We start from the raw sequence: 11,399 nt of genomic DNA on the forward strand, positions 1-11,399 counted from the left end.
AGATGGATTAGAAAGAAAGAAAGAAAAAAGATAGATTAGTTAGAATGAAAGACAGAAAGATATATTAGAAAGAAAGAAAGATGGATTAGTTAAAAAGAAAGAAATATAGATTAGTTAGAAAGAAAGATAGAAGGATAGATTAGAACGAAAGGAAGATAGATTAGATAGAAAGATAGATTAGTTAGAAAGAAAGAAAGAATGAAAGAAAGACAGAAAGAAAAAGAAAACAAGATAGATTAGTTAGAATGAAAGAAAGAAAGATAGATTAAAGAAAGAAAGAAAGAAAGAAAGAAAGAAAGAAAGATGGATTAGTTAAAAAGAAAGAAATATAGATTAGTTAGAAAGAAAGATAGAAGGATAGATTAGTTAGAATGAAAGAAAGAAAGATATATTAGAACGAAAGGAAGATAGATTAGATAGAAAGACAGATTAGTTAGAAAGAAAGAAAGAATGAAAGAAAGACAGAAAGAAAAAGAAAACAAGATAGATTAGTTAGAATGAAAGAAAGAAAGATAGATTAAAGAAAGAAAGAAAGAAAGAAAGAAAGAAAGAAAGAAAGATGGATTAGAAAGAAAGAAAGAAAAAAGATAGATTAGTTAGAATGAAAGACAGAAAGATATATTAGAAAGAAAGAAAGATGGATTAGTTAAAAAGAAAGAAATATAGATTAGTTAGAAAGAAAGATAGAAGGATAGATTAGAACGAAAGGAAGATAGATTAGATAGAAAGATAGATTAGTTAGAAAGAAAGAAAGAATGAAAGAAAGACAGAAAGAAAAAGAAAACAAGATAGATTAGTTAGAATGAAAGAAAGAAAGATAGATTAAAGAAAGAAAGAAAGAAAGAAAGAAAGAAAGAAAGATGGATTAGTTAAAAAGAAAGAAATATAGATTAGTTAGAAAGAAAGATAGAAGGATAGATTAGTTAGAATGAAAGAAAGAAAGATATATTAGAACGAAAGGAAGATAGATTAGATAGAAAGACAGATTAGTTAGAAAGAAAGAAAGAATGAAAGAAAGACAGAAAGAAAAAGAAAACAAGATAGATTAGTTAGAATGAAAGAAAGAAAGATAGATTAAAGAAAGAAAGAAAGAAAGAAAGAAAGAAAGAAAGAAAGATGGATTAGTTAAAAAGAAAGAAAGATGGATTAGTTGGAAAGAAAGATGGATTAGTTAAAAAGAAAGAAAAATAGATTAGTTAGAATGAAAGAAAGATAGATTAGTTAGAAAGAAAGATAGATTAGTAAGAGAGAAAGAAAAATTATTAGTTAGAAAGAAAGAAAGAAAGAAAGAAAGAAAGAAAGAAAGAAAGAAAGAAAGAAAGAAAGATGGGTTAGTTAGAAAGAAAGATTGATTAGAAAGAAAGAAAGAAAGAAAGAAAGAAAGATGGATAAGTTAAAAAGAAAGAAAGAAAGATAGAATAGTTAGAAAGAAAGATGGATTAGAAAGAAAGAAAGAAAAAAGATAGATTAGTTAGAATGAAAGACAGAAAGATATATTAGAAAGAAAGAAAGATGGATTAGTTAAAAAGAAAGAAATATAGATTAGTTAGAAAGAAAGATAGAAGGATAGATTAGAACGAAAGGAAGATAGATTAGATAGAAAGATAGATTAGTTAGAAAGAAAGAAAGAATGAAAGAAAGACAGAAAGAAAAAGAAAACAAGATAGATTAGTTAGAATGAAAGAAAGAAAGATAGATTAAAGAAAGAAAGAAAGAAAGAAAGAAAGAAAGAAAGAAAGAAAGAAAGAAAGATGGATTAGTTAAAAAGAAAGAAATATAGATTAGTTAGAAAGAAAGATAGAAGGATAGATTAGAACGAAAGGAAGATAGATTAGATAGAAAGATAGATTAGTTAGAAAGAAAGAAAGAATGAAAGAAAGACAGAAAGAAAAAGAAAACAAGATAGATTAGTTAGAATGAAAGAAAGAAAGATAGATTAAAGAAAGAAAGAAAGAAAGAAAGAAAGAAAGAAAGAAAGAAAGAAAGAAAGAAAGATGGATTAGTTAAAAAGAAAGAAATATAGATTAGTTAGAAAGAAAGATAGAAGGATAGATTAGTTAGAATGAAATAAAGAAAGATATATTAGAACGAAAGGAAGATAGATTAGATAGAAAGATAGATTAGTTAGAAAGAAAGATATATTAGTTAGAATGAAAGAAAGATAGATTAGATAGAAAGATAGATAGATTAGTTAGAAAGAAAGATAGATTAGTTAGAATAAAAGAAAGAAAGATATTTAGTTAGAAAGAAAGATGGATTAGTTAGTTAAAAAAGAAAGATAGATTAGCTAGAATGAAAGATGGATTAGTTAGTTAGAAAGATATATTAGATAGAAGGATAAATAGATAGATTAGTTAGAAAGAAAGAAAGAAAGAAAGAAAGAAAGAAAGAAAGAAAGAAAGAAAGAAAGAGAGATTAGATAGATAGATAGATAGATAGATAGATAGATAGATAGATAGATAGATACACACACACACTCACACACACTCTCTCTCAGTCACTCACTCACTCACTCACTCACTCACACACACACACACACACTCTCACTCACTCACTCACTCTCTCTCACACGCACACACACACACACACACACTCTCTCTCTCTCTCTCAGTCACTCACTCACTCACTCTCACACACACACACACACGCACACTCACTCTCTCTCAGTCACTCTATCACTCACTCACACACACACTCTCTCTCACACTCACTCACACACACACACACACACCGGCTCCCTCTACAGCTGCTGTGGAACGCGTCGCACACTCTCTGTCGCCGTCACACACACACACACACACGCGCACGGCAGCGTCGCGATATCGGTGTGTTTTATCGCAGAACTGAAGATGATCAAGCTTTTCTCGCTGAAGCAGCAGAAGAAGGACGAGGAGTCCGCGGGGGGACCGCGAGCCGGGGCCGGCGGGAAGAAGGCGAGCGCGGCCCAGCTCCGGATACAGAAGGGTACGGTCCACAACACCAGAACCAGGGCTAACCTGGATCCATCACACACACACACACACACACTCACACACACAGTGCAGCTCAGTCGAGGTTTGAAGCCTGTGTTTTCACACACTTGTTCTGGTAACGATGTCAAGTCGAGAGGAGAGCGAAGCTAGCATTAGCCATGGCGCTAACATGTAGCGCACTGTTTACTCAGTTTTATTACAACAGACTCGATGTTTTAAAACTTCAGACTGGTCGTAGTAATGAAGCTCGTGTCTAAAGCCATGTTTCCCGAGAGAAATACTCGTTTTCTAAGAGAGAAAACTAATAAGTTTCCATCTCAGTCATAATATTGAGGCCTACAAACTCAGTTCTCGTCTGTCTCGTATTATTACCCTTTGCTTGACAGTGAATGCTGTGTTTACCGTCAGAGAGATGTTAGAAGCGACTTCTGAAGATCAGATGCTTTTACACTCGTTCTTCATTATGATGAAGCTGGACACATTCAGGTTAGACCCAGAAACAGAAGAAAGAGATGCTCTCTAGGCTCAGAAACGACTAAAACTACCAAACATTTAAGTTGCCTTCATTTACTCACCATTTCGCTCATCTTCAAAACACAAATGAAGATATTTTTAATGAAACCTAAGAGATTTCTGTCCCTCCATTGAAAGCTAATGCCAACAAAACTTCAAAAAGTTCATAAAGACATTGTGAAAGTAATCCATACTATTGTAGCGGTTTAATACAAGTTTTCTGAAGAAACACAATCGCTTTATATGATGGAACAGAATAATTTACATGAAATATGTTAATCGAAAGCTGGAAAACAAACCTCACTGGTGTAAGTGTGTTTGAGCTCCTGTTTACCATATTTGATCAGCTCTGTGTGTGTGTGTGTGTGTGTGTGTGTGTGTGATCAATGTTTATGTGCATGAAACGTTAATACGTGATGGTGTGAAACGGCAGAGGGTTATTGAGCTAGACCCGTTCTGGACTGTAGAAGAGCGCGAGTTGGAGAAGCGCTTTCATTAGTGTGGAGCTGAAGACACGCGTCACGTCTCGAGCATGATCACATTTAAAGAAGAGGAAGAAACACTTCAGGCTCGAACCTCTCATTAGCTGTGTGATGTTATGTGTGTGTGTGTGTGTGTGTGTGTGTGTGTGTGTGAGAAAGTAAAGCTCATGCTGTTCTCTTTCTGTGTCAGACATCAATGAGCTGAACCTCCCGAAGACGTGCGAGATCGTTTTCCCCGACCAGGACGATCTGCTCAACTTCAAACTCATCATCTCGCCAGACGAGGTTTGCCTTCGTTTACGCCTCTCTGATGGAAAGCGCGGTTCATGCATGTTATTTAAGAGATTCAAATGAAGCGTAAAGTTTGTCAGTGTGTGAAGTTCGTTAGCAGCACAAATGATGAACTGTGATTTAATTAACGGAGCATGAAACCTGTGTTAGTAACCCTTTCCAACAGGGAAATATTCATTCATCAAGACAGCTTTTCTGTCCTGATCATTTTAATAAACATTTATCATGTTCTCTGCTTTTTTACAGGGTTTCTATAAAGGTGGGAAATTTGTCTTCAGTTTTAAGGTAAACAGCAGCTTGAGTAAATCCGTGATCACTTCAGTAAATAACAAACCTCTACAGATCAGACGGTGGTGTTTGCTCTAGTAGATTATATAGATGAAAACCTTATAGCTTTAGATAAGCATTTACAGACCAGTAGTTCTACAATGTAATATAATTCTTGAGAACTGGAATGTTCATTTTCAGTTCTTAAAATGCAAAAAATGATATTTCATTAAAGAACTTCAAATCCACAGAGCGCAGCAACTTTCATGTTTAACATGTTTGTTGGATATAAAGGAGGATAAACGTCTCAGTAATGAAAGTTCCTGCGGTGTTTTAATACGGTAAATCTAAACTGAATGGATGAGGGTGAAGAGAGATCATGATGAAGATGAGGCTCTAGAACAGCAGATCTTTCTGGAGAACACAGTTAAACATGAGCAAAGTTATGAACGAGCAGCCTAGTTTCAGTAAGTGCTCGTGCCTGAGAGAGGGATCAGACAGCAGAGCTGCTCGACTCATCTTTAAAACACTCTGATCTCCATTCAAACACACACGATCCTTCAGTTCGTCTGTCAAACTCTGACAAAATCATATCGCAACATTCAGATCTGTGTTGGCGCTGACCCGGAGAGAGTCGTCATGAATCCGCTTCACAGTCTTTTCAACCTCATAGGATCATTATTTCTGTGATGCAATAGTTAAATTTATCATAGAAGTACTTGGATAAAAGTTTAAAGTTCAAATATGAACACTGATGTCTACGATAGCGATCAAAATCAGCTTTTGATAGAAACTCGGTGCTTAAAGGAGCCGTATGTAAGATTGTGGCCAAAACTGGTACTGCAATCTCTTTCAAATTACTGTAGAGCGGTGTATCCCCTCCCCCTCCCCCCTGACTCGAGGTTGCCAGATAGGCTGCAGGATCCAGCACGAACGTTTGTAGCTGCAGCTGTGGTAACCATAGATATCATATATAAACGCTAGATGTGTTATGGCGCGGTCACTTCCGGCATCACCGTTCGGCCATCTTGTCACAGGCAGGCTTAATGTAAGGTGAATGATCAGCACGCACACAAATCCTCTTATCTCGCTGAAATCTTGACGGATTTACAAACGGTTTGGTTTCTTACAAACGTTATTAACGTGGCTATAATTCTGAATGCTTGAACATGTATGTTATAATTATTCATATGTATGCAGTGTCATAACTACATCTCTGACGTTTATAACAAACCAAACCGTTTGAAAATCGGTAGAAAATTGAGCAAGTTATGGTTATTTAAAAGTACATGCACCATTAAACGAGTGAGCGAGCTGCCTGTGGCAAGATGGCCGCCACGTGCGGACGTCGACCTCCATTGGCCAGCAGCGCGCACGAGACATCTAGCGTTTATATATGATATCTATGGTGGTAACTAGAGCTGAGCTGGCAACCCGGATGCTGAAACGCTACTGACTTCGTGATTGGTAGATAGGTGGAGGGTGGCGCTTCAGGCCAAAACACAACATGACATCATCAACATCAGTTGAGGGCTGCAACTTCACTTTTTAAATGACAATATCCTGGCCGGACTACTGTTGTCAGTGATATAAGTATTAGAAATGAACATGATTTCTTAATGTCTAGTGACTTATCAGGGCCATTTTATGACTAATTGAAATACATTTCTTACATACAGCTCCTTTAAAATAACGCATTTATCGATTACATTGTTTAAAATTGACTGTTAAAAAATGTATTTATTGAATAATTTATTGGAGAGAATGTAGTCCTGTATGATGCTTCAGAAATAAGTCAGAGATATGATAATTTGTTTTTGTAAATATGACTCATCTTATACATCATGTACAGTCTGTATAAGTGTGTGATTTAACTTTTCCGATGGTCTAGTGTTAAAAAAATTGCAATATATTGCAATATCGAATCGCAATACTTGTAGAACCGCAATTCTTTAAAAAAATCGCCGTACGTGTGGTATCGGCACGAGTGTCGTGATCGCCCCAGCCCTACTCACGGTGTAAACTTTCTTTTGCTGTCTTTTTTATCTACTTAATCCTTTACAGTTTGCTTTGTCCCTTTCTTTATTTCTTAATTTGCCATTTACAAATGTATTTACGATGAGCTGACATGTTTAGTCACTTCCATGTTTTTATGGCTTTATTTTTGCTTGAAAGGAAGATACTCGTACCGGAAACTAACTGGTACTAGTCCTTGCAAATTACCTTCTAACAGCAATTCTAAAAGCTTGTTAAATGATGATTAAAGCGTGTCTAAAGGTCAGATGCTCTTCTCTTTCAGGTAGGACAGGGTTACCCTCATGACCCTCCAAAAGTCAAATGTGAAACGATGGTTTATCACCCCAACATCGACCTCGAAGGAAACGTCTGTCTAAATATTTTGAGGTATTGTGTGCACCTTTTCCTCACGTTCATCATCATAGATATAAAAGCAGAACTGTACAGAAGCACAAACAGTGTTAGATCTTTAGCACTGGCTGTTAAAATATAAGAAATATTCATTAAATACTGTAAAATCGTACTTTATTCTGCATGACACAATCAGAGAGATTTTGACAAATGTTCCTGTTGCTTGATCTAGAAGGCTTTTATTTCTAATATTTTAATGTCTGCTTTTGTGATGTACATTTTTACGGGTTTGAGTAAATAATGACAGTTTTGTGAATTTTGAAGTGATTCCGGTTAATAATTTGTCTCAAACATGTCTTTTTTTTTTTTTTTTTTCATGATTTCCAAAACCCTTTCTACCATTCAGTTGTGTGTGTGTTTTAAATGTTCCTGGGATTGAGCAGTGTTTAACGGGTGGAAATGTGTGGAAACAGTCATGATGAATTAGGAGAGCGTAACTGAGAAAGCACTTTGACTCTTTATGTTTCAGAGAAGACTGGAAGCCGGTCTTGACGATTAACTCCATCATATACGGACTACAGTATCTGTTCCTCGTAAGTTCCGCTTACATTTCCTGAATGTCGAATCACTGCACGTCATGTTGATTAGTGTTAATTTGGTGACACGAACCTCGAAACCAAACTTCATGACGTGTGAGGTTCACGCCGATTCGTTTAATTGTTCTTTAACCTCAGATCATTGTGTTTTTTCACTGGTACGATATCTATCGCTTGCCCTAGTTTAAATGCAGTCCATTCACCGTAGATAAAATCTATTTCTTCTGATGTTTTCTTAGTTTAAAGGAGTAGTTCACATAATTTAAATTTGCTGATAATTTACGTAAGATATTCATGTCTTTCTTTCTTCGGTCGAAAAGAAATGAAGGTTTTTGAGGAAAACATTCCAGGATTTTTCCCCATATAGTGTCTTCAACGGGTCGAAGGTCCAAATGTGTCTCGACACGATCTAGCCGAGGAATAAGAGTCTTATCTAGACAAACCATTGGCCATTTTATAAAGAAATAAACATTTTATACTTTTAACCACTAATGCTTGTCTTGCACATCCACAACTTCATGCATTAAGTAATCTCGTTGGAAAGTATAGGTGGTAAACTAACGTAAGCGGAAAATGTAGGGAAGGGCGAAAAACAAATTTTCTCCTCCAACTTCAAAATCATCCGATATCGTTGGTTTATCGTTTATTTATTTATTTTTTGTAAATGGCGTTTGACTCAGTCTTTGCACGTTGGCTTTATAAACACTGGGTCTGTTCTTCCGCCTACGTCACGCTTGACCTTTCAACCTGATTACGTAATGTGTGTCGCATCACAGCTAGTGCAAGACCAGCATTTGTGGTTAAAAGTATATAAATGTTTATTTTTGTTATAAAATGTCCGCTGGTTTGTCTAGATAGAGGACTCTTATTCCTCGGCTGGTATCGTGTCGAGACTTTGAAGCTGCACTGAAACTCACATTTGGACCTTCAACCCGTTGGACCCCATTGAAGACACTATATCCACTATGAGTAAATTATCTGGAAATTTTAATTCTGAAGTGAGCTTATCCTTTAATTGGTGAATAGTGTGTCATTTACAGACATGAAAATCCAACTTGCATGCCGTTCATTTGTGCCGTTTGTGAGCAAGCCCTGTGCTAATCGTTCCCGTGTGTTTCCGCTTCCAGGAGCCGAATCCCGAAGACCCGCTGAATAAAGAAGCGGCCGAAGTCCTTCAGACGAACCGACGGCTCTTCGAGCAGAACGTCCAGCGCTCGCTGCGCGGCGGATACGTGGGCGCTACGTACTTCGAGCGCTGTCTGAAATAGTCCCGCGCGCCGGCCCTCACGTCCGAGAATGCATTTATCGTTTACATGCGCTGAGATGCACTGACCGACACACTGACCGGAGCGCGGGGGGGTTATTAAGGAATAGGCTGGGAAAGGCTGGTCAGTGATTGTTGCTCAGAGAATTCAGTCGTATTTTGCCACTATGCTGGTACCCACTGTTTATTTTTGCTGAGATTCACATGCTAACTTATCCTCCCACTCACAGACATGAACCGAGAGCGAGACGTCATTTCACTTCTCTTGTATTCCATTATGAAGGCTTGAGGACTGATTTCCTCTGGGCGTCAGCGACGGGGATCCCGCCTCGCGTCGCACATATTCAACTGTGTTTAGTAGTCACTAATTTTTATGTTTGAAAAAAAAAAAAGACGTGTATAGCATCGCATTTGACCAATTCTGATAGTATTGACAAATTGATAACCCGTTGAGCCTGGAGACTGGTTAACACGAGATCCACAGGATCCGTCTGCAAATTGGGCTGTTGTGAGCTTGGGAGACCTTAAGATGTTTTGCTATAGTTTTCCTGGTTGGGAATGGGTGGGATTGGATTTTCTTGAGGAGGGAAGGGTATGACGTAGGTTTAGGAATGGTTCCGTAAAATGTTACAATTCTGTTGTGTATATTGAAATCCCAGTTGTTCACGATGACTGCAATATGAATTATGTTAAATAAAATATTGATTTGAATGCCTACATTTTAAGATTAGTGTAAACTACAACAGCAGATTGTCTTTAAAAAACAACAACGACGACAATAAAATGTTTTATCTGACCTGGACCAAAGTGCCTCTGCATCAGGACAGACAGTTGCATCGTCAGAACATGGATTATCATGTTGATTATTAACTTTAACATAGGAGAAAATCATACATATGTTCATGTGATAATCCAAACGCTCTGTTTGTTTGTGTCATCATTAATTAAAAGCTGTAAAAATCACATTTCTTTCTAACAGTTTTGCACATTACTTCGATATCCAGTGTGAATGTGCGAGCGAAAGCCACAGGTCCTCACAGGAAAAATCAGGCCACTATTAGCTGCCATTTTAAATAAATCAGATTTAAGGAAAAGCGTATTTCCTCTGCACTGTGAACAAAGTCTTCAATATCTGGGTCTTTTTCTGGAAACTTCCATTTGTCCTCGAAGAGTTCTGATTGTCTTCTGTCATTGTGTTTTATAAATCTGAGAAACTCAGGATGACATGTTTCGGTGATATTAGAAGGTTGAAGCGTTTGAGAAGCAGGAGAGAGGAAGAGCCGGTTACAGTAACGACCCGCTGGAGAACACTGGCGATGAAGGACCGGTTACAGTAACGACCCGCTGGAGAACACTGGCGATGAAGGACCGGTTACAGTAACGACCCGCTGGAGAACACTGGCGATGAAGGACCGGTTACAGTAACGACCCGCTGGAGAACACTGGCGATGAAGGACCGGTTACAGTAACGACCCGCTGGAGAACACTGGCGATGAAGGACCGGTTACAGTAACGACCCGCTGGAGAACACTGACGATGAAGGACCGGTTACAGTAACGACCCGCTGGAGAACACTGGCGATGAAGGACCGGTTACAGTAACGACCCGCTGGAGAACACTGGCGATGAAGGACCGGTTACAGTAACGACCCGCTGGAGAACACTGACGATGAAGGACCGGTTACAGTAACGACCCGCTGGAGAACACTGGCGATGAAGGACCGGTTACAGTAACGACCCGCTGGAGAACACTGGCGATGAAGGACCGGTTACAGTAACGACCCGCTGGAGAACACTGGCGATGAAGGACCGGTTACAGTAACGACCCGCTGGAGAACACTGGCGATGAAGGACCGGTTACAGTAACGACCCGCTGGAGAACACTGACGATGAAGGACCGGTTACAGTAACGACCCGCTGGAGAACACTGGCGATGAAGGACCGGTTACAGTAACGACCCGCTGGAGAACACTGGCGATGAAGGACCGGTTACAGTAACGACCCGCTGGAGAACACTGGCGATGAAGGACCGGTTACAGTAACGACCCGCTGGAGAACACTGGCGATGAAGGACCGGTTACAGTAACGACCCGCTGGAGAACACTGGCGATGAAGGAGAACACTGGCGATGAAGGGCCGGTTACAGTAACGACCCGCTGGAGAACACTGGCGATGAAGGACCGGTTACAGTAACGACCCGCTGGAGAACACTGGCGATGAAGGACCGGTTACAGTAACGACCCGCTGGAGGACACTGGCGATGAAGGACCGGTTACAGTAACGACCCGCTGGAGAACACTGGCGATGAAGGACCGGTTACAGTAACGACCCGCTGGAGAACACTGGCGATGAAGGACCGGTTACAGTAACGACCCGCTGGAGAACACTGGCGATGAAGGAGAACACTGGCGATGAAGGGCCGGTTACAGTAACGACCCGCTGGAGAACACTGGCGATGAAGGGCCGGTTACAGTAACGACCCGCTGGAGAACACTGGCGATGAAGGACCGGTTACAGTAACGACCCGCTGGAGAACACTGGCGATGAAGGACCGGTTACAGTAACGACCCGCTGGAGAACACTGGCGATGAAGGGCCGGTTACAGTAACGACCCGCTGGAGAACACTGGCGATGAAGGAGAACACTGG

The 11,399-nt window shown here is 39.3% G+C and overlaps 1 protein-coding gene across 1 annotated transcript; it reads left to right on the forward strand.

Moving 5' to 3' along the window:
- The first annotated feature begins 2,500 nt into the window (after positions 1 to 2,500).
- On the forward strand, positions 2,501 to 9,548 carry ube2m (ubiquitin conjugating enzyme E2 M). The gene is made up of 6 exons (XM_084131110.1): positions 2,501 to 2,964; positions 4,158 to 4,252; positions 4,505 to 4,543; positions 6,825 to 6,928; positions 7,422 to 7,485; positions 8,616 to 9,548. The coding sequence occupies exons 1-6, from the start codon at positions 2,850 to 2,852 to the stop codon at positions 8,754 to 8,756; spliced, it is 558 nt and encodes a 185-aa protein (XP_083987236.1). The 5' UTR covers positions 2,501 to 2,849; the 3' UTR covers positions 8,757 to 9,548.
- Positions 9,549 to 11,399: the final 1,851 nt, after the last annotated feature.

Source organism: Abramis brama (genome assembly GCF_963993115.1).
Source record: "Abramis brama genome assembly, chromosome: 12".
NCBI classification, from domain to species: domain Eukaryota; kingdom Metazoa; phylum Chordata; class Actinopteri; order Cypriniformes; family Leuciscidae; genus Abramis; species Abramis brama.